General features: G+C 43.6%; 1 protein-coding gene across 2 annotated transcripts in view; it reads right to left on the minus strand.

Annotated features, from left to right (window-relative positions):
• The window catches only part of DIS3L2 (DIS3 like 3'-5' exoribonuclease 2), a 285,169-nt gene that overhangs the window by 126,889 nt on the left and 136,386 nt on the right, over positions 1-21,894 (minus strand). For both annotated transcript variants that reach the window (XM_031968143.1, XM_031968145.1), the window contains exons 8-9: positions 19,052-19,140; positions 17,941-18,188 (exon numbers count right to left, since the gene is read on the minus strand). In XM_031968143.1, the coding sequence (XP_031824003.1) occupies positions 17,941-18,188; positions 19,052-19,140 (337 nt within the window). The remainder of the gene's footprint in view (positions 1-17,940; positions 18,189-19,051; positions 19,141-21,894) is intronic.

The following is a 21,894-nucleotide window of genomic DNA, read 5'->3' on the forward strand; positions in this document are numbered from 1 at the left end:
AGGGAGCTGATTTGTTGATTGACTCGATTTTAAAGTGATGGGGAAAATGTCAATCATGCAGAACAATTTTTAGTTCCAAAGAATTGATTGTTAGACATTTACGTAAGCCACTATTTCTGGGTCAAAGAAAACAACCAGAACCCAGAGCACAGAGCATGAACAATATTATATAACTCATCGATATTCCCTAGAGACCTTTACAGCCTCATGTGCTAAGTAGGGCTTTCTCTCATGGCTGCCCTGATCATATCCCCTTCTCCGGAGTCCCTGTAACCTTCCTGAATGGCTTTCCAGTCCCCTTTGCCGTTTCTAAGACCCTGCTTCCACACCAGCTGGTCCCCCAGCCAGTCCCCATCCCACTGTCACCGACTTCTAGGGGCAAGGAAAGGAAGGACTGTCTTGTCTGAGCTGGGTAGCTGGCTCAATCCCTGCCATAGCCCTCTGGTCTGTGAGCAAATGATGCACCAAAGAAGCACGTCACACACTCTAGGATACATTCGAGATAAAAAAACATCATCTAGCAAAGTAAGAGACACCTGAAAACAGCCCAAAGATGGCCCTATTTTTGCTCATTCTCCCCAGGCCAAAATCTAAGTGAGGGAAGAATTTCATTCTCCCCTTCTAATGGGAACCAGGGTAATCACAGTCTAAGCTGACAAAGACAAGTAAAAGTTTCCAAGATGAAAGCCCTCATCGCCAGAACATTAGGCCACTGAGGCTTTTTTCATCACACAAAATGTGTCAAATGCTCCCTTCAGAGTCCGTGTTTCAGCCAACCAGAAGCTGTGTGGTTGCCCTTGGTTCTTTGCCCGCAGCCATGTTGTTTTTCAGTTGGTCTCTGGGATACGGGACTGGAGTTTGGGCAGTGACTCCAGAAGGCTTTCCTGCAGAGGACCAGGGATTCAGGGCTGGCGGACCCAGGAGCCATCTCCGTTACCCTATTCACTTCCCAGATGGTGAATCTGGGACCATGATTTGCCCAAGGTCACAGACCACTAGAGGCAGAGCTGGGAGCCAACCTAGGTCTCCTGTCTCATTACTCTGGTGTTCTCTCCAAATACCCTTTGGCTGCCATTCAGACATCGAGCAGACACCCTAAACTCACATGCCTCATGCAGACCTCATCTTCCTCCCTAACCCTGCCTCTGCACTGGCTTCCGAGGGTATCGCATCCTCCCAGTCCCTCAAGCTCACTGCCCACGAGTCATTCTGGCCTCCACCTCTCACCCCCACATCCACCTCTCCCCGACACTGCCCCCACCGAGGGGCAGGTCCCCCTTCTCCCCTTGGCTGGGTCTGCCAGTCTCAAGTCTCCCCTCCATTCAGCCACTGACTTAATTTTCTTAAACGTCAGTGGCTCCCTCCTGCCCCTAGGACCAAAGCCCTTCCCAGCTCAGCTCACCTCCACGTCTCTACCCTCTTAGCCCCGATTCCCCGACACACACCGTTCCATCCAGAGCCCTGCTCTCCTGGCTGTCCCACCCACCAGCCCTGCGTCTCTACCCCAGGCCTGGAACAGTCTCCCTTCTCCCCTCCAATCACTGACCTCCCCGGCTTCCTCTAAGTCCCAACTAAAATCCTCTTTTCCCAACTCCCCCTAATGCTTCTAGTGGTTATTTCCTACTTCCCCTGTGTGGAGCTTGCCTTGTAGATACTTGTTTGCCTGTTGTTTCCCTCATTAGATTACAAGTTTCTTTTAACCTCAGAGGAACGATTTGGGGACTGAAGAAAGGGAGTCCAAGGAGAAGCACCAGATGTCCACGAGAGGGGATGAGCAATGGCAATGGTGGCTATGGGAATGGATAGAAGGGAGATGTGGACAGGGATGGCGATATGAGTCCAGCAGAGAGAGAGGCATATACACACGCCAAAGATACTGCAAACAAAGAAACAAAGAGCTGGCAACCAACTAAATCCAGCTTTATTTAGGTCCCAAAACCAGCCAGTCAAAGAGCAACAATTAAGCACTTACTGTTGGCACAGTGGACAAAACACTAGGCCTGGAGTCAGAACTCATACTCTTAAGTTCAAATCCAGCCTCGGATATTTTTTAGTATGTGATCCTGGGCAAGTCACCTCATGCTGTGTACCTCAGTTTCCTCACCTATAAAGTGAGCTGTGTCTATATTATTTGCCACTAAATATTTAAGGAACAATTAATTCCAATATTACATAAATTATTTGAAAAAAGTGGGAAAAGAAGTCCTGCCAAAGTCCTTCTATGACACAAATATGATACCGTTACCTAAACTAAGTAGAATCAAAGCAGAACAATTTTCCTAATGAAGAGTAAGACAAAAATTGTAAATAAAATACTAGTCAAGGAACCTACAGCAATATATCCACAAAAAAAAATTACACACTATGACCAGGCTGAATTTATACCAGGAATGCAGGGATAGTAAAATATTAGAAAAACTATAGACATGACTGTTCACAATAAAAAAGTAGAACTTATAAGCATTTCAATAGATGTATTAAAAGTTTTTGACATAATATAATACCCATTATTCCTATTTCTAAAAAAAAAGATAAAGCAAAAGAAAAAATAAAGTGTTTTTTAATACAATAAGTGGTATCTATCAAAAACTAAGTCAGAATTCTCTGAAGCAGGGATAATTCCATTAAGTTCAAGAATAAAATAAAAATGTCGCTTATCACCATTATTATTCAATAATATACTAGAAATGCTATTTATGGCAAGAGAACAAGAAAAAGGAAATAAAAGAATATGAATAGGAAAAGAAAAAGAAAAAACAAGGCTATTATTTTTTACAAATAATATGATGATTTACTTAGAGAATTCTAGAGTCAACTAAAAAAATTAACAAATAATTAGATATAAAGATTGCTATCATAAACAAATCAAAAAAACAGAGAAGAAATAATCAATTGTATGTGTATATGAACAAGGAAGGATTCATGACCAAACAAGAGACAGAAAGCTTCAGAGAAGGAAAAATGGACAATTTTGATTATGTAAAATTAAAATTTTTTTCACAAACAAAACCAATGGAGCTAAAATTAGAAAAGAAATAGAAAATTGGGGGAAGTCTTTGCAACAAGTTTATCTGATAGAGGTCTTATTTCTAAGATATGTAAGAAACCAAGTCAACATTATAAGAATAAAAAGTTCTGGGGCAGCTAGTTGGTACAGTGGATAAAGCACCTGAGTTCAAATCCAGCTTCAGACATTTAACACTTCCTAGCTGTATGACCCTGGGCAAGTCTATTTAACCCCAATTGCCTCAGGGAGGGAAGGAAGGAAGGAAGGAAGAAGAAGAAGGAAGGAAGGAAGGAAGGAAGGAAGGAAGGAAGGAAGGAAGGAAGGAAGGAAGGAAGGAAGGAAGGAAGGAAGGATAAAAAGTTCTTTAATTGATAAATAGACAAGAGATTTTAAAAAACAGACTGTCTTTGGAGAAAGAAATCCAAGATGTCAACCAATAACCATATTTTTTAAAAAAATGCTCTAAGTCCCTAACTATTAGAGAAATCCACATTAAAACAACTCTGAAATGCCATTAAAAAAAGAGAAAAATGAAATGCTAGATGTGATATGGGAAAACAAACACAGCAATGTACTATTGGGAGAGGGGTGAACTGGTCTAGCCATTCTGGAAAGCAATTTGAAACAATGCCTCAAGAGTTATTAAATAGTATATATACTCTTTGACTTAGCAAAACTGCTAAGTCTAAACTCCTAATAAATCAAAGAAAGAGGAGGAGGACTACCTATATTTGCAAAAATATTTAGAGCAGCTTTTTTTTTGCAGTGGAAAAGAACTGGAAACTGAGGGGATGCCCTCAGTAACTGACAAATGTCTGAACAAGCTATGGCCCATGACTATGATGAAATGATGAAGGGAATGGTTTCAGAAAAACCTGGGAAGTCTTGTATGAATGTATGCAAATTGAAATTAGTAAAAGCAAGAAAACAATTTATAAAATAACAGCAATATTGTAAAGAACTCTGGAAATTCTTAGGAACTCTAATCAATACAAAGAGCAATCACAATTCCAAACAGAAGTAACTCATGAAAAAAACACTATCTATCTCCAGATAAGAGAACTGATGAACTCAGAATAGAGATTAAAATTTTTTTTTGGAGCAGGGGCAACACTAATCCAAGAATTTGTTTTTATTTGATTGTGTGTGTGTGTGTGTGTGTGTGTGTATGTATATATACACATACATACACACATATGTATAGATATTTGTTTATAACAATATATTGTTATTATAATATAAATTATAACAATGATTTATAACAAGTTGGAGGGAGAGATTTTGAAACTAAAAATAAAATAGAAATTTTAATTTAATTTAAAATTTAAATTAAAAATGAAATTTAAAAAATTAAAAATTAAAAAATTAAAAAAAAAATAAAATTGAAAATTGAAAAATTGAAAACTAATAATAGAGATATTTTACCCAAATTAATTTATATACTGAATGTCATCTAAATTAAATTATCAAAAACATTTTACTGGATTAGAAAAAAACAACAAAATTAATTTGGAAAAACAAAAAGTTAAGCCTATCAAAAGAAATAATGAAAAAAAGGTGTAAAGGAAGGACATTTATCAGTACTAGATCTTGAAGTATTATATAAGGCAGTAAAAAACAATACTATCTAATACTGGCTAAGAAACTGATCAGTAGGATAAAATAGATATATAATTTATAGCAGTAAATAAGTATAATAACCTATTGTAAAGACTTAATATTTGAGGATAAAATTTCATTATTTGGTAAAAAAAAAAAAAATTGAGAAAACTGGAAAAAATGTATCCACAAACTGGAATATCTCACTACATTTACCAAGATATAAAGGGAGATTTTACAAGAAAATTAGAAGAACACAGAACATATTACTTATCAGACTTAAGGATGGGTGAACAATTTATGAATAAACAAGAGTTAGAGAGTAAAATTATGTGTAAAATAGATAATTTCAATTACATTAAATTAAAAAGTTTTATATGAACAAAAATGAATATAGTCAATACTAGAAGGAAAACAGAAAATTGGGAGGGATGTTATAGTTTATCAGATAAAGATCTCATATCTAAAACATATAAATAACTTTGTCAGAAATATAAGAATACTAGTTATTCCCCAATTGATAAATGGTCAAAAAAGTATGAACAGGCAGTTTTCCAATGAAGAAATCAAAACAATTTATAATCATATAAAAATATTGTAAATCATTATCGATTACAGAAATGCAGATTAAAATAGCCTTGAAATATCATTTTACACCTATCAGATTGACTAAAATTATAGAAGGAAAAATGACAAATGTTGAAAAGGATGTGGAAAAATTGTGACACTAATTCATTGTGGATGGAATTGTGAAATGATCTGGCTATTTTGGAGAACAATCTGGAATTATGCCCAGAAAGTTATTAAACAATCCTTTGACCCAACAATAACATTAGTCTATTTCCAAAGATGATTAGGGAAAAAGGAAAAGGAAAATAAACAGAGGAAAAAATACATAAATAACTAGTTACACACAAATGAGATACAGAGTACAGAGAAAGTAATTAGAAAGGGAAAGGTAGGATCAGCTGGTTGGATGAAAATCCTGCAGAGAGTGCACTTGGAGCGAAGTCCTAAAGGAAATCAGGGAAAATTGAAGTGAAGATGAGGGAGCTAAGAATTTAGATACAGTGAACACGCTAATAAATCAGTGTAGCTGGACTATCAAATATATGTGGGGAAGTCAAGTGGAAAAGTCCTGGAAAGGCAGAAAGAAGCCAGGTTGTAAAGGTTTTTAAAGGCCAAAAAGAAAACATTTTATTTGACTCAAGAGGAAATGGGAGGCTACTATATAGCTCACTGAGAACTGGGTCTGATAAGGGTCAGAGCTAAACTTTTATTTTTTAATAGTATTTTAGTTTTTCTAAATACATGCAAAGCTTTCAACATTCACCTTCGCAAGACCTTGTGTCCCAATTTTTCTCCCTCTCCTTCCCTCATCTCTCCTCGACAGCAGGCAAGCTGACATAAGTTAACCATGTACAATTCTTCTATACATATTTCCATATTCACCATGTTGCACAAGAAAAAGATCAAAAGGGGGGCAAAAGCATGAGAAAGAAAGAAACAACAACAATCAAACAATAACACAAGTGAAAATACTATACACTGATCCACATTTAGTCTCCACAATTTCCTCTCTCTGGATGTGGATGGTTCTTTCCATCTCAGATCTATTGTAATTGCCTTAAATTACATTTATATTGCAAACAGCCAGGTCCATCACAGTTGATCATCACATAACCTTGTTACTGTACACAGTGTCCTCTTGGCTCTGCTCACTTCACTGAGAATCAATGTTCATGTTAGTCTTTCTAGGTTTTTCTGAAATCCTCCGGCTCATCCTTTCTTACAAAACAATAAACTTCCATAACATTCATATACCACAACTTATTCAGCCACTCCCCACCTGATGGCCATCCACTCAGCTTCCAATTTCTTGACACTCCAAAAAGGGCTGAAGGACTATATTTTTAAAAAAATCCCACTGGCAGCTAAGTGCAAAATGTTCTGGGATGAGGGGAGAAGAAACAAGGAAGTTGGTTAGCTATTTCAGGAGACAAGGGAAGATGAAACCCTGAAGTAGATTCATAAATGGACAAATGGAGAGAAAGGGATGTGAGCAAGAGTTACCGTGAAGTAGAAATGACCAAATCTAGCATTTGGAAAGTGAGTGATGAGAAGAGACGAGGTGAATCTAGTTTGTGGAGCTGGGTAACTGCACAGGTGGGGCTGGTCAGGATGTCTGAAAGAGGGCTGGGTTTTGATGGAGTTGGGAGCTTTGTCTTGGACTTAACTAGTTCGATGTGCCTCAGGGGCACATCCAGTACAAATATTTCATAAACAGTCAGTGAGGGATGAAATCCAGGAAGCAAATGGCCTTTATTTCTTCCAGTGAAGGATAAGCCAAGATCCCCAACTGACAGGAAAGGAGGAGACAGTTGCAATGGCTAGCAGAAAGCTGAGAATGCTGCTGCAGAACACAAGAGTATTCTGCTGTTTGGGCTAGAAAATCCAAAGGGAAGAACAGAATGGCTGCTTTGCTGCTGCAGCGAGTCCCCAGTTGAGATCAGTTAAGATCAGCACAGTTTCATTTCCACCAGATCCATTCAGCAGCATGTGAAGAGGAGCAAAAGAGGGAGATGGTGAAAGAAATCTGGGAAAGGAAAGGAGAAGGGAGGGTGCAGTTGATTCACCGAGAGGTAAAGATAAAGAAGCCGGACCGCAAGTAATGGCGTAGGAAAAGACTAGAGGGAAGAACGGAGGTCAGAATGGAGACAGGAATAGGGAAGACGGGCCCTAAGGGCTCCACCAAGGCAGAATGGTAAAAGGCTGATCTGATGATGACATGTCGGAGTCTGGGAGCAGAGAAATCTGGGAAGCAGTGAGATGAAGGCAACCATTTCTGGGTGAGAACAGAGTCCCTGAAAACCTAGGAGTCGAGGTACCTGAGTGAGCATCAACATACACGCGGACGTTTCCCAGGAGGACAGGAGACGGGCAGAGAGAAAAGCCGAAAGAGGCAAAGGGCGTGTCGAGGGAGGGAGGGGTCCCCGGGGTCTGGGGTGCCCAATGACTTTGCTGCCACTGGCGCCACCGTGCTGACAGCACAAGGGGCAGCCTGGGCCTTCAAGGCAGAGAGAGGAAAGGTGGCTGGGACTGCCTGGGCCTTCTGGTAGCTCATGCTCTGGTGAGTTTTCTTCTCTGATTCAATACTGAGTCAAAGGAGTCTAGCAATGGGACTCAGGGCAGAAGGCTACTCTGGTGACAGTTTCCAGCTTGAAGCAACAAGTCAAAGCTCTGATCGACAGTAATTCACATTTATTTTTCAAAGGTTCAGAGAACGCTTTGTATTTGAAGCTCCCCTGGGCAGCACGGAGCAGACACAGACTCCAGCCCCGGGGTTTGGCCCCCATGCTGCTCCAAAGGGCCGTGCCTTCACAGACTCTGCTCTCGGCACAAGCCATGGGAACAGCACCACGGCCGCCATCGAGCTCGCCCACGGACTACTACCTGATAGCCCACTTGGGCTCCATTTTCTTCTGCATGGGCCAAAGATCACCCACTTCCACACCAGCTTCAGGCAAAGAAGAGGCCAGAAGGTTAGGGATGCAAAGTTAGAAACGGGCCACGGGTCAGAGAAGGGAAGCATCTTTCAGAACGCCCCAACGCTTCCCACGGCTGCTCTGTGCTGCTCGGCCAAAGGAACTTGCAGACTAAGAGCTGAGCCCTCATGAAACAGATGGAAATCTCCCATCTGGATCACAGCACTCGCTTCATCACCACAAGGGCCCAGAGTTCCAGGCTCTGTCCTTGGGGATGTCTGCTGAGCACAGTCCCCCTGGTGCTAGTGAGGAGGGAGGAGGGAGCACTGAGCCGCAACTGCCCATCCCTGAAGATCTGCTGATGTTTGGCACTGAGAGGGCCGCAGACTGAGCTGACTTAATGGGCCTTTCCCTGCAATGCGCTTCCTCCAGGCATGTCTCCAAGGAACTCAAGCCGGGGGAAAGGGGCACACTGCTCCTTCCAGAACCAGCCTGGGAAAGTTACGCCAAGATGAGGTAATTACCCTCGGCAAGCAGGCTCATCCACAGTTGTATCTGACTGGATAAAACAGAATCAACCAGCTTATGACAAAGAAAAGTTTTCCTCCGCATAACAGCATCAGGTAGTTTAATGTTTCTACAAATATTAACATTCTACAATTGTCTCCCCAATTTGTCACCTGACCAAGGAAAGAGCTATTGATCTCCCTTGGAAAAACCCTTCCCAGTCCACTCCCTCAGGCTGGGAAGGGATGAGAAGCTCATTTCTCAGGCCTGTTCCATGGGCTACAGAGGCTGGGGGCCCTGCGGAGGTGACAGCCCAGTGAAAAATGAAGAGGAAACGCCCAGGGGAGGGAAATCCTACCGAGCCACCTTCTGCCTTAACCCACCCCAGAGAGCAAAGTCACCAGGACAAGATCCTGAGAAAAGCCAGAGGAATGGTGCTCAGATTGGCAGTTTTTGCTTGTTGGGGTTTTGGGGGGAAAAACAAAGGGACTGGCCTTCCTTCCTTCTTTCTCAGACTCTCCTTAAAAGGATTGTTTTCCCTAGAAAAGATACCTGTGGCAAGATTAGTGGAGCTACTGCTCAGCAGCAGCATCTCCAAGTGGATCTGTCTGGATCCAAACACGCTCAGGGAGTAAGGGGACATGTGCTTGGGGAACACAGCCAAAGTAAGGGCAGTTTTAAAAATGGGTGTCAGAGGGAGGGGGAGAAGCAGGCCAGACGTGGCTTCTTGTCCAGTCTCTTTGTGTCCCTTTGTATGCAGAGATGCACCTTTTAATTAATGTTTGTTGAGTTTAAACTATTGAAAAGAGAGATACTCTCTCTGCATCCCAAAGGGAACATGTGCAAAAATGTTTGTGGCAGCCCTTGTTGTGGTGGCAAGGAACAGGAAACTGAGTGGCTGCCCATCACTTGGAGAATGGCTGAATAAGTTATGGGATATGAATGTTATGGAATATTATTGTTCAGTAAGAAATGATCGGCAGGATGATTTCAGAGAGGCCTGAAGAGACTTACATGAACTGATGCTGAGGGAAGTGAGCAGAACCAAAAAAACATTGTTCACAACAAGATATGTGATGATCAATTCTCATGGATGTCACTCAACAAGGTGATTCAAAGCAATTCTAATAGACTGTGATGGAGAGAGGTAAAGGGCTGAAACTCTGAAGAGAGTCAATGCACTGGGGTCGGACAATTGAGCACTTAAGGCTAACTACCAAATAGACAATACTCTATTAGCATATGCTTGGAAAATGGCCCTTCCCACCATTCTGTGCTGGTTCAATCTTTTGGTGTATACAGAGAATTGTGGGAAGGATTAGGGGGTGGAGTAAGACAAGCCAGGGTTACTTTGGAGGAGGATGAGGAAAAAGGAGGTCATGGAGATTCACCTGTTCACCTCTACCCCTAAAGACCAAGAATATAGGCCAAGGAGAAGACCCAAGAAACATTGGGTGGTTCTGTCGCTGACTGTGCCCACCACTGAAAGAGCTTGGCAGTTATGGCATTTGACTCGTGGAAATCAAAAGTTGTTGGACTTCAAAACTCTCAGGAATCACTGGAATCCCTGAGACATGAAAAGATTGTTGTAGGACTTGAAAACCCTCAGGAATCATTGGATTCTCTGAGACATGAAAAGACTGTTGCAGGACTTCAAAATCTGCAGGAATCATTGAATTCCCTGACACATGAAGCAATGGCTAATAGATTGGTTTTGGACTATCTCTTGGCTGCTGAAGAAGGCATATATGTGATGGTTATTTTACATACCCTCCTTCTAGGACTTCTGGAAATCTTTTACAACACCATGTTGATTCATATTGTTTATTATAACACTACTTGCATGTACAATTCATGTTTGTTACACCACATTGAGCCTGCACTGGCTGTGGGGAGAGTCATCACTAATAGCCTGTGCATTATTGCTATGGGCTTGTGTAATACCTCCCATGCTGATGGGTTTGTGCATACCTGTTTCTAATAACACCCTTCAGCCCAGAAACCCACTAGCAACCCCCACTTCCCTTTGGTGCTTTTCACCTCCCTTCCTGAGATGTCGGGGGGGGGGGGAGTGATCGCCTCCTTTCTGGTGTTTTCACTTCCTTTCCTGAGAAGTCAGGGATGGCGTGACCACCTGTGTTCTAAAACACAAGAAAGCGGGAGATGTAGAGGGCTAAAACTCTGAGTTGATGCACTGAAGACGGACAACTGAGCACTTAAGGCTAACTACCAAATAGACAATACTCTATTAGCATATGTTTGGAAAATGGCCCTTCCCACTATTCTGTGCTGGTACAATCTTTTGCTGCATATAGAGAATTGTGAGAAGGATTAGAGGGTGGAGTAAGATAAGCCACAGTCACTTTGGCGGCAGAGGAAGAGAAGGAAGGTCCTGTGTCCATCCTGTTTACTTCTACCCTAAAGACCAAGAATAAAGATCAAGGACTTTTGCTTATCCTGACTCTGGCTGATTCTAAGGTGTCCAGGGTGCTAATTCGGTCTTCACAGAGAGAGCCATCTGCATCCAGAGAGAGCACCATGGAGACTGAATGTGGATCACAACATATTTTTTCACCTTTTTTGTTGTTTGCTTGTTTTTTTCTTTTTAAAATTTTTTTCCTTTCTGATCTGATTTTTCTTGTGTAGCATGATAAATGTGGAAATAGGTATAAAACTGCACATGTTTAATCTGTATTGGATTACTTGCTATCTAGAGGAGGGGTGGAGAGAAGGGAGGGAGAAAAACTTGGAATCCAAGGTTTTACAGTGAATGTTGAAAACTAACTTTGTATTTAGGAAACTAAAAGCTATTATTAAAAAAAAAAAAGAAAAGAAAAGAAAAGAAAAGTGGTACCCTCCTCTTCATGACAAATAGAATAGACATCAGACTACATGAAATAGTTGTACATGGTCTTTTCAAGCAAAAATAGTCTAGATGAAGGTTTCTTAGTCTTTTTTAGCCTGTGGATCTCTTCTCAAAAGGTTTTTATTACAAACAGTGACCAGAGTAATTTTAAAAAACAACTCCAGAGATGCCAGATGAAACATGACATAATTAAGCAAAGCGCGCGGCACTGTGTTAGCACCAAACTAGCAAGGATGGCTCCCAGAGTCAGTCTCCTCGAGCCTCAGGCTTCTCTCCGCATCAAGGCATCCTTCATTCATCCTTCATTCCACTTTCCAAATGATCCTGCAGAAGTTTAAGTCTCCCCATAAGGCTCCACATCAGCTCTAGGATCAAAATCCAAGTCCTCCATGAGCACTGAGTGCCCTTTCTCATCCACCACCTCCATGATCCTCCCCCCCAAAAAACCCTTTCTTCATTGACCTCCCCCATATTCTCTCTGGTACAGTGACCCTGGTCTCCCGGCTGCTCCCCACCCCAGACATATTCCCTGCCTGGCCCCCAGATCCCAGGCCTGCCATGTGTCACTCTTCCCCACCTCCCTCAGCCTCTCTCAAGTCCCTTGCTTCCCTCAAGTCCCAGCTTAAATCCTACTACCTACAGAAATTCTTTCCTAATGGTCCTTAATGTTCTTCCCTCTACTGATTATCTTTAATTTAACATGTAGGGGTGGAGATATTTTTGGTGCTGTATCGCCATACTGTCCTCTCCACTGGACTATAAGAGCTCTTCCAGGGCAGGGACTGTCTTTTGCCCTTTTTTGTATCCCCCTGTATTTGTCACAATGCCTAGCATACAGTAGGCACTTGATAAAAGCTTTATTGCATACTGTCTGGTCACACTGCATACATACTGCTTTCTATAACGGCTGGAATACCCCCAGCATTCTCATTTTTGTTGTCACTAGCTTTAAGCAAGAGGCAAACTTTTGAGACATTTAAAGGAGAGGAAGATGCAAAAAGACAAGAAATAAAACTGATATTTCAAATTAAGGCATCACAACAGAGAATGTATCAAAGACAGAAAATTAGGAAAAGGAAGGCAAGACAATGCCCAGGCGGCAGAATAGGGAGAATAAGAGAGTCAATTATCTAGGGTGAAGACTAAGTTTGAGAGTGGAGAGCTCGGTGTTAATTAAAGAGGAACTACTATTATGAAGGAGAGTGTCTCCACTGTGGTTCTTACCATGACATGTCCGAAGCGGGCCATGGAAACAATGACTACCAACAGAGTTCGAGGTGAAAGTCCAGGGCAGAAGGAACAGTGTCTGGCACCCCCTGATCCCTTCAGCTCGGGCTGCCTTGCTCCAGGACAGCTGCAGGAAAGAAGCAGCTTTTTCTCAGGCAGGTTCTAGTTCTTCTTAGCCACCAGGGGGTGCTGCAAAGCTGTTCGGCAGGAGCCCCCTCCCCAGTCTCAAGCCTTTTCCAGTTTTACCAGAAGTAGCTTCTAAACCCTTGAATTCCCAACCTGTCACTTAGGCTGTCATCCCACTAGGCCTGCTAATGGAGAGCATCCAAAGAACAAAGAACAACTGAGGAAACCCAGGGTAGGGGAGTGGTCTCAGGGAAAAGTGGCCTTCCCTCAGAGACACCCACCCCCACAAGTCCCACTTCTCCCCAAAGTTCCCATTCCAGCTGATGCTTCGAGACAAAGAGCCTGCTTGGTGGGAAAAGACAAGAAGGCGATCTTTGCCAGAGCGACCAGCGTGAGCCATGAGGACCCTGCACTTGCTCATGCAGATCAGCTCCACCTGGAGTACCCCTAAAAGTAACTCCGAGCCACGCCATGTCCACCAAGAGGAGAACAGCAGGCCTTCTACGCCTGCAGGTGAGATCCACATGCAGCAGGAAAGCAGGAGGACATCCTGGCAGGGCACAAAAGCTGCCTCCACCTTGTAATCCTCCCTGGTTCGGACCACATGCTGACCCAGAACAGAGAAACTGGGAAATTGCCTGTCTGGGGACAAATGTCACCGGAAGGTCTATTCCTCCTTCTCTCTTATGCTGGGCCAGTCCAATGACAACCTTTATACTTTTGTGCCATCATTTTATGCGAAACACTGGAAGAAAGCATTTTGTGCACCTCATGATGGACCATGGAACATGGCCAAACACAAGACATACACCCAAATGCTACTAAGTAGTACCAAAAAAAGTTAAATCCACCAAAGAAAGAAGAAAAGGGACAACATAGGTGTAAAAATATTAGCAGGAGTTCTTTTTGTGGGAGTAAAGAACTGGAAACTAACTGCCCACGACTGGGGAATGGCTGAATGAGGGTAGCTGAGTCTGATGGTGTACTCTTGGGATGTAAGAGGAGGGGGAGCTGCACAGACTGAAAACTCTATTATCAAGCAGCAGCCATAAAGACCGTATGGGAATGACTAAGAAACACAACGACGGGTAAGTAGAGCAGATTAGGTACACAAGACACAATAGTCAATGACTATAGTAATCTAGTGATCAACCCAAAGACCCCCGCTTCTGGGAGAAGAATCCAGAATTTGACAAAAACTGTGGGAAAATTAGAAAACTATGTGGCGGAAACTAGGCAAAGACCATCATCTCACACTCTTATATCAAGATAAGGTCAAAATGAGTTCTTGATCTAGACACCAAGGGTGATACTACAAGCAATTTAGGAGAGTAGGAAATGGTTTACCTGTCAGTTCTTTGGAGAAGAGAGAAAATTTATGACCAAACGAGAGTCAGAGAACATTAGGAAATGGACAATAATTCTAATTACATTAAATTTTAAAGTTTAAGCACAAACAAAACTAATGTAGCCAAGATCAGAAGGAAAGCAGAAAACTGGGAAACAATTTTTATAGTCTGTGTTTCTGATAAAGTCCTCATTTCTAAAATATATAGAGAACTGAGTCAAATTTATAAGAATATAAGTCATTCCCCAATTGATAAACAGGCAAAGGCTGTGAACAGACCATTTTCAGATGAAGAAATTAAAGTCATCTATAGTCATATGAAAAAATTCTCTAAATCACAACTGATTAGAGAAATGCAAATTAAAACTACTCTGAAGTTCTGTCTCTTGTCTCTCGGATAGGCTAAGATGGCAGGAACAGATGATGATAAATGTTGGAGGGAATGTGGGAACACGAGGTTTTTGATCCCTTGATCCAGTAGGGCCATTACTTGGTCTGTATCCCAAAGAGATCATAAAAGAGGGAAGAGGACATACATGTACAAAAATGTTTGTAGTGGCTTTTTTTGTGTTAGCAAGGAATTGGAAATTGAGTAGATGCCCATCAGTTGGGGAATGGCTGAATAAGTGATGGTAGATGAATGCAATGGAATACTATTGTTTTATAAGAAATGATCAGCAGGCTGAGTTCAGAAAAGCCTGGGAAGACTTATATGAACTGACCCTCAGTGAAGTGAGGAGAATCAGGAAAACATAGTACACAGTAACAGCCACACTCTATAATAATCAAGTTTGACAGACTTAGTTTTTCACAACAATACAGTAATCCCAGACAATTCCATTAGACTTGGGGTAGAAAATGCCATCCACGTCCGAAGAAAGAACTATGGAGACTGAATGTAGATCAAAGCATACTATTTTCACTTTTTTGTTGTTGTTTTTTTTTAATTGTAATTTTTCCCTTTTGTTCTGATTTTTCTTTTCCAATCTAATAAGGAAATATGTTAAAAAAAAAAAAGGAAAAAAAAAGATTGTATATGTATAATCTATATCAGACAGCTTGCTATCTTGGAAAGGGGGAAGTTAAGTAAGGAGGGAGAAAAAAATTCTGGAAATCAAAATCTTACAAAAATGAACACTGAAAATTATCTTTACATGTAATTGGAAAAATAAAATGCTTTTTTTTTTCTTTTTTTTGCTGAGGCAATTAGAATTAAGTGACTTGCCCAGGGTCACACAGCTAGGAAGTCTTAAGTGTCTGAGGGTAGATTTGAACTCAGGTCCTCCTGAATTCAGGGCTGGTTCTCTATCCACTGTGCCACATAGCTGCCCCCTAAAATGCTATTTTTTAAAACAGAAAGGATGAAGGTTTTTTCAGAAAAATCTGGGAAGACTGCTGAAGGGAAGGGAACAGAACCAGGAGAACAATTTATACAAGGAGAACATTTATATAAGAACAACAAAATTGTAAATACACACAACTTTGAAATACTTCAGAACACTGATCATAGCAATGTCCACCCACAATTCCAGAGTACCCATTCTCAAACACACTCACCACTTTTTGACCAGACACGGGACACTGCACTGGAGTGCAGAGGCAGATGTGCTTTTTGAATATAAAAAATGACATTTTTTTGCTTGATGAGACAGGCTTGTTACAATTTTGTTTTCTTTTTTTTACAATGAAAAAGGGTTAGATTTCAGTGTGGACGGGAAAGAGGGAACAGAAGAGAAAGAAAATAGATTTTCACTCATTAGAAAAATTAAAAGTTAAAACTGTGCATTTATGGCAAGTTTCTTCCACTCTCTAGCTCTCTCTGACTCTGTCTCTGTCTCTATCTCTCTGTTTCTCTCTGTCTCTCTGTCTCTGTTCTATCTCTCTCTCTCTGCTCTCTCTCACACACACATAAGGCTGCAGACAAGGGTACACGACTGACTAATTGGTTCTTCCTATATGTGGATGCATGGGCCAACCAGAGAGTAACATAAAGGACAAGTAGCAATATGATATTTCAGGAGACAGGACGTTAAGGAAGGAATAGGAAGACAGAGCAGAGAGTCATCACCACTACCAAAAACTGGCAAGGCAAAATGAGGAAGGCCCGGCTATCGGGTCCCCTAAGAACACTCCCACAAGGTAGCACAGATTCCCAAAGCTCTGGCAGGAACCAGGACACCAACCAAAAAAGGCTCCGGGAATCCTCGGGGTTAGGCAGCTGGATTTTGGAAGAAAAAAGCCACGGGAAATCCATCATTAATATCAATGAACTGTCATAACTCATCTCATGTAGTATGATCTTCATGAATGTTTGGTGAATGAATAAAAGACGTTTCCTTCTCCAGAGAGAGGTTTAAACTTCCTCACCCACAGAAAGAGAAAGTCATTAAGAAAAAGTAAACTTCCCTAATCATTCACTTTCAATTTTCCCTTCTCAGGAGATAAGGAAGACAAAAAGTGTAGCAGACATCCTTTTTCCATCATCCTCCTCCACCCATTATCTAGAGCAAAATCCCACCCAAGAACTTGGGGTGGAAATAACCTAGAAGTCTTTCAGGCTTTCCCATCAAGGCACCCTGGGAAAGCTTCCTGACCACACCCTAGCCCAGCCAACCCTTCTGAAAGCGCTCCTGGGATGCACAATGGGATCTGTCAAAAGGGCAGATAACAGAGAAGCTGCACCTCCCGACTCCAAAGCAGCTCCCTGCCCGGCCCAACATGCTTCCTTTCTCTCGGCCACGCCCACGGCTCCAGGGACCTCAGGAGACACCAAAGGGCAGGAGCCCAGTCAGCTCCAGCTCTGTGGGGGAGAAAGGGACGGCCCTGAGGCAGCCCTCCAGAGGGGAGGGGGACCAGCACCACAGGACCTGCTCTGGGCCTAGAGCCTGCAGAAGCAAGGCCCAGAGGGAGGGGCTGGCCCTGGGGTCTAGAACCCTACAGAGGCAAGAGGGCACGAAGCTGCCTCGCCATCTTGCTCAGCTCCCGGGATGCCCCAATGGTGCCCGCAGCCATCCTGGCACAGCTCAGCCAAAGCCCGTAGAGGCAGCCCAGGCCAGAAAGCCAACAGTTTGCTCATGCGGACGCCATTCTCCTGCAATCCTGGGGCCAACCTGTTGTGCAGCTAGGTGACAAGGGTTCAGGTAGGGCTCTAGTTCCATACAACCCACACAGTGGGGGCAGGGACATGAGAGTTGAGATTATCTTATATCAGAGTTTTCAGAATTTGGGAGGCCCTGTCCATTCTAACATTGTATGAATCTGTGAAAAAGAATGTCCCCTTCCTATCCGTGATGGACTTTGTTCTTAAATCATTAAATTGGCCCAAACTTTGAAGATTCATTCTAAATCAACAACAAGAAGCCCCAAGATACTCTCAGTATCTACAGGCTTTAATTCCAGGCAAAGTAACATCCCCTGCAAATGCCCCCGACTTTCACTGTGTCCCAGATTCCTCGGTACCACCAGGGACTTGGTCTGAGTGTGTGGCAAAGCAGCTTATTTCCAATACATGTCTAGAAATGGGAAGCACGAGCTGACTGAGTGTCAAAGCCAAAATGAGTTCCCCTTCTCTGCAAAGGAAAATCATCTGTATCCTCCAGGGCCAGAGGAAACACCCCGACAGGCATGTTCAGGGAGCTAACAGGAACAAGAGGCTCCCCATCTGCCCTCGTAGAAGAGGGCTCCAACTGTCCTCTAATTGTCCGCTGCATAAATGAAGCCCCCCTCCCCAAGTGAGGGGCCCCAGGGGCTTCGCTGCCCACACACCATCACCTACCCCACTGCAAAGTGGCTGTGCTCCTCCCAGGCCACGATCCTGCAGACAAAGAGAGTTCGAGCATAGTCATTAGACCGCGTCACAAAGTCCCCGGGGCAATCGGCGAGGGGAACATAAACCCTCGGGACTCGGTGGTCAGAAGGTGAAAACAAGGCACATTTCCTGAACAGCTCACTGTTCTTGTCAGCCAGGAGCTTGATGAACCCGGTGGCTGCCCGGGAATGCTTTTTCTCCAGGATATAAACCACCTGAAATGAGAAAAGGCTGGGGTCAGATTTGTACCACGCCAGGAGCACTGGGGGGAGGTAGAAGGGGGTTTCTAGGGCCAGTCTCTGAGTTCTCTTATCCAAAGTTCTCTTATCCAAAGTTCTCTTATCCAAAGAAAGCTAATGATCCCACGGACTGGTATTTACTAATGCTATGTGCCATGGAATCCCCCTTTAAGCATGCCCACAAAATCCAAATTACAGGGAAGTGTTTCCTAAGCTTCGCGAAGCAGGAGCCCAACACGTTCCGATGGGAGAGAGCCCAGTTACAGCCCCCCTCAACGTCCTCCCCTCTGATTTTCAGCTTCTCAGTCACTGCCAGCAGGGACGTCTTCAACCATTTTGACTTGTTTTCCTTAATAAGGGCATCTTTTTTTTTTTTTAAACCACAGCATGCTTCCTGTTGCATAAGATAGAGGAAGAAACCAAATTCCCCAAGGCCTGGAGGCAGCCGGGCAGAAAGCAATCGGTCAACAAGCACTGATCTAGGTGTTGGGGAGACCCACAGGCAGAAGCAGGCCCCACTCTCAAGGAGCCCACACTCAGATGGGAGCTGGCTGATGAGCACAGCACGGGGAGCACATCAGGACTATTGTCCTGAAAGGACAAAGCGCTCCCTCGAAAACCATGTTCTCCTTCACTGCCATCACAGGGAAAGGTATAAATGATGGGCAGCCAAGGCCATCTGCCTCACTGATCCCGAGAAGGGGGCTCCAGGGCCACAAGACAGGGGGCTCTGGGACCACGAGCCCGCTGGCCCCTGGGGCTGGCATCCTGCACGCCAGCCCCCATTGGGCAGCAGCAGGCCAGAGCAGCAGGGCCCATGGGAGCCAAATGCTGGTTACCTTGGCAGATCGTTGGAGCGAGTGGTCTGGATCCTGGGCCTTGGGGGGGTTTCCCTGGCTTGCACTCTGTGCATCAGCATTCTCATTTCCTAGATGACCAGAACACATCAGTGAGTCAGGGGTTTCCAGCATCCACTCAAGCTACAGCTCAGGATATAATTCTTAAGGTTTCCCAGAGGTGGGAAGGGCTAAGAGCAGGATTTGATTCCAGGTCTTCCAGACAACAAGTCTAGCTCTTCATTTACTAGGAAACATTTTCCACTCATAATAAAAATAGAATTCCCCCCCTCCACCCCCCGACATGCAGAAAGTCCCACAGCCTCCCACAATCCTGCTAACTCCTCTGTCCCAGGGAGGCACGGAGTGGGTCACTGTCGTGTCTGCAGCCTCTGGGCTCTCGCCCAGACCTGGCTATAATACTATGAAGCACTGTTCAGGTAGATAGTGTCCGCTCTGGGCTGCCCCAGAAGGAAAGGGGGGAAGAGAGAAAGTTCAGCCCCCTTCGTCCCCCCAAGCCTCTCCAAGATTCCCAATGGCTGGTCCCAAGTGGATGAGATGAGATTCGGCAACTTGACTCCTTCAGGGCCGCCTCGATGCCCCCCGGGACCTGAACACTCTAGTCCCACGAGTGCAACCTCAGACTTCCAGGGCCTTGCCTCCTATTCCCCCCTTGGAGCCCTTAGAATCTCTGCCCCTTCTGTCCATCCACGAGCAGCTGAACTTTATGCATGTGATGTCTCTCCCTGCTGGAAATTAAGCTTCCTGAGGGCAGGAATGGGTTTCCCTTCTGCAGTCATATCCCCAAGCACTCAGTACAATGTCTGATGGACTCAGAGCCAAGTAAATGTTGTGTCTATCCGTCAGTCATGAAATACTTTCTTCACAACATCCTAGGGCAACGAGGGATTCACAATTCGTAATTCCCCTTTGACCCCAGGAAACAATGACTCAGCCGTGACCCAAGTGAGGACGGAGGCCCTCACGGTTCTCACATGTAACCAACGGAGGGAGAACGGAGGAAACGAGAGGGCTTTAGAGTGGGGCGGCCCCTTGGCCGTCCTACCCAGACTCATCCCTTCACTTCACATTCGGGGACACTGAGGCCCGGAAGAAGCCGCTCCATAAGCCGAGGCTCCCTCTGGCCTGAACATTCCCTCTGACATCCGGCTTCCAGCCCAAACGGCCTGGCCTGTGTCGCGTGACTCATGTGCTAAGTGTCATACGGCATCTCACAGGACAACACAAGCTGAATTAAGCTAGATCACTTGTGTGTCAAAATGCCCTAGAAACTGGATGTTATTTAATACTGCTTCAGGCCCCAGTGGAGAAAAGAGATAGGTTAATTTATTGTGCACATCTGCTGAAATACAACAAAATCAAAATAAACTCTAACTTTTAAAAGGCCCAGCCATAATAAACAAAATGGTGGAACATGGATTCTATTTATTAAATTTTAAAAAACCAACCCTGAAGTTCCTGGCTTTTCTTAGTTATATTATATAAAGAGTAAAGTACTTAAATTCCTTTAATGTTTAATTTCCTTTAAAAAAAAAAAACACTTATAAAATGCACATTCACCCAAGAAACTGAAACCACATCTCTCCAGTAAAGACACATGTAGGCGCTGTACCAGGAGTATTAAAAATCCTCATGAAAAAGTAGCAAGCTAAACATTTTTCAACATTCAATATTTTATATTTTTGTTTGTTATTCTGGCTCCCCCAGCCCCCAACCTCCAAACCCCAGCCTTAACCAAACAAACTGGAGTTTCCAGGTGCAAAAGCAAATACATATGGGCTAAGCCCCCAAACCAGACAACTGGGGGGGGGGGGTTTGACTTGTACTCATTATCATTTTTAAATGGCATGGGCCAAAATAAATAAATAAATCCTTTTTGGGACTGGCCCCTTCTTAGTGAAGGCTCAGTTGGAAGCCAACTTTTACCATTCTGGGCGTACTCTGGAAACACTGACATGGTCTGAACTGAATGGGACTGAAGAATGATCAACTGTTTGTTTTTCCATCTATGTTGAAATCATCTACCTACCAGCGTGTCCACTTAAAGCAGAGTTCTCATTGTTCTGCAGAATTCAAGTTTTCCAAAGTCTCTGTCACCCCGACCATAAGTTACAAAGCAAAACCATCCCGCAGAGTTCACTCTTCATTTGAGACTATGGCCTAAATTTCCAAGTCCTTTGTTTCCCAGAAAGAATCAAGGAAGAGGATTTTCTGGGGTCCGAGATAACGGCCCACACAAGATGCCTGTCTCTGCTCCAAGACTCCCCTCCGAACGGTGCCCTCAGAACATCGCAAGTGGGAGGAGAAATTAAGGAAGTGCCATATAAATGTTGGCTGGGATTACTGTTATTATTGCTCTTTCTCCTATATCATCCTGCCTCTCACCAGGGCTATAAAAGCATCTACCTTCTAGGGTCACTGGAAGGATCGAAGGAGAGAATATTTGTAAAGGGCTTTGCACACTGCCTGGCACAGAGGAGACAGTACAGACATGCTAGCTAGCAGCATCATTATCACAGAGAAAGTCGAACAGTGTTCCTGGTGATTTTCAAGAACAAAAACCATCTGCTCTGGATAATTACTTCCCTTTTTACCATCCTTTTTACCTCTGTAATTTCCTCTGCAAACCACCCCAAAACAGACCCTCATTATACCATTCCTAACAAGTAGACATATACTGGAAGGATGTGCTTGCAAGTCTCCAGAGAGGAGAAAGAGAGTCCCTCCTAACCCGGCCCATTACACTTGTGGATAACCCCAATTATGAAAAAGTCTTTCCTTAATTTAAACTAAGGTGCTTCTAGGTGGCACAGCAAAAAGAGTGC

This window comes from Sarcophilus harrisii, chromosome 4 (genome assembly GCF_902635505.1).
Source record: "Sarcophilus harrisii chromosome 4, mSarHar1.11, whole genome shotgun sequence".
In the NCBI taxonomy this organism is placed as follows: domain Eukaryota; kingdom Metazoa; phylum Chordata; class Mammalia; order Dasyuromorphia; family Dasyuridae; genus Sarcophilus; species Sarcophilus harrisii.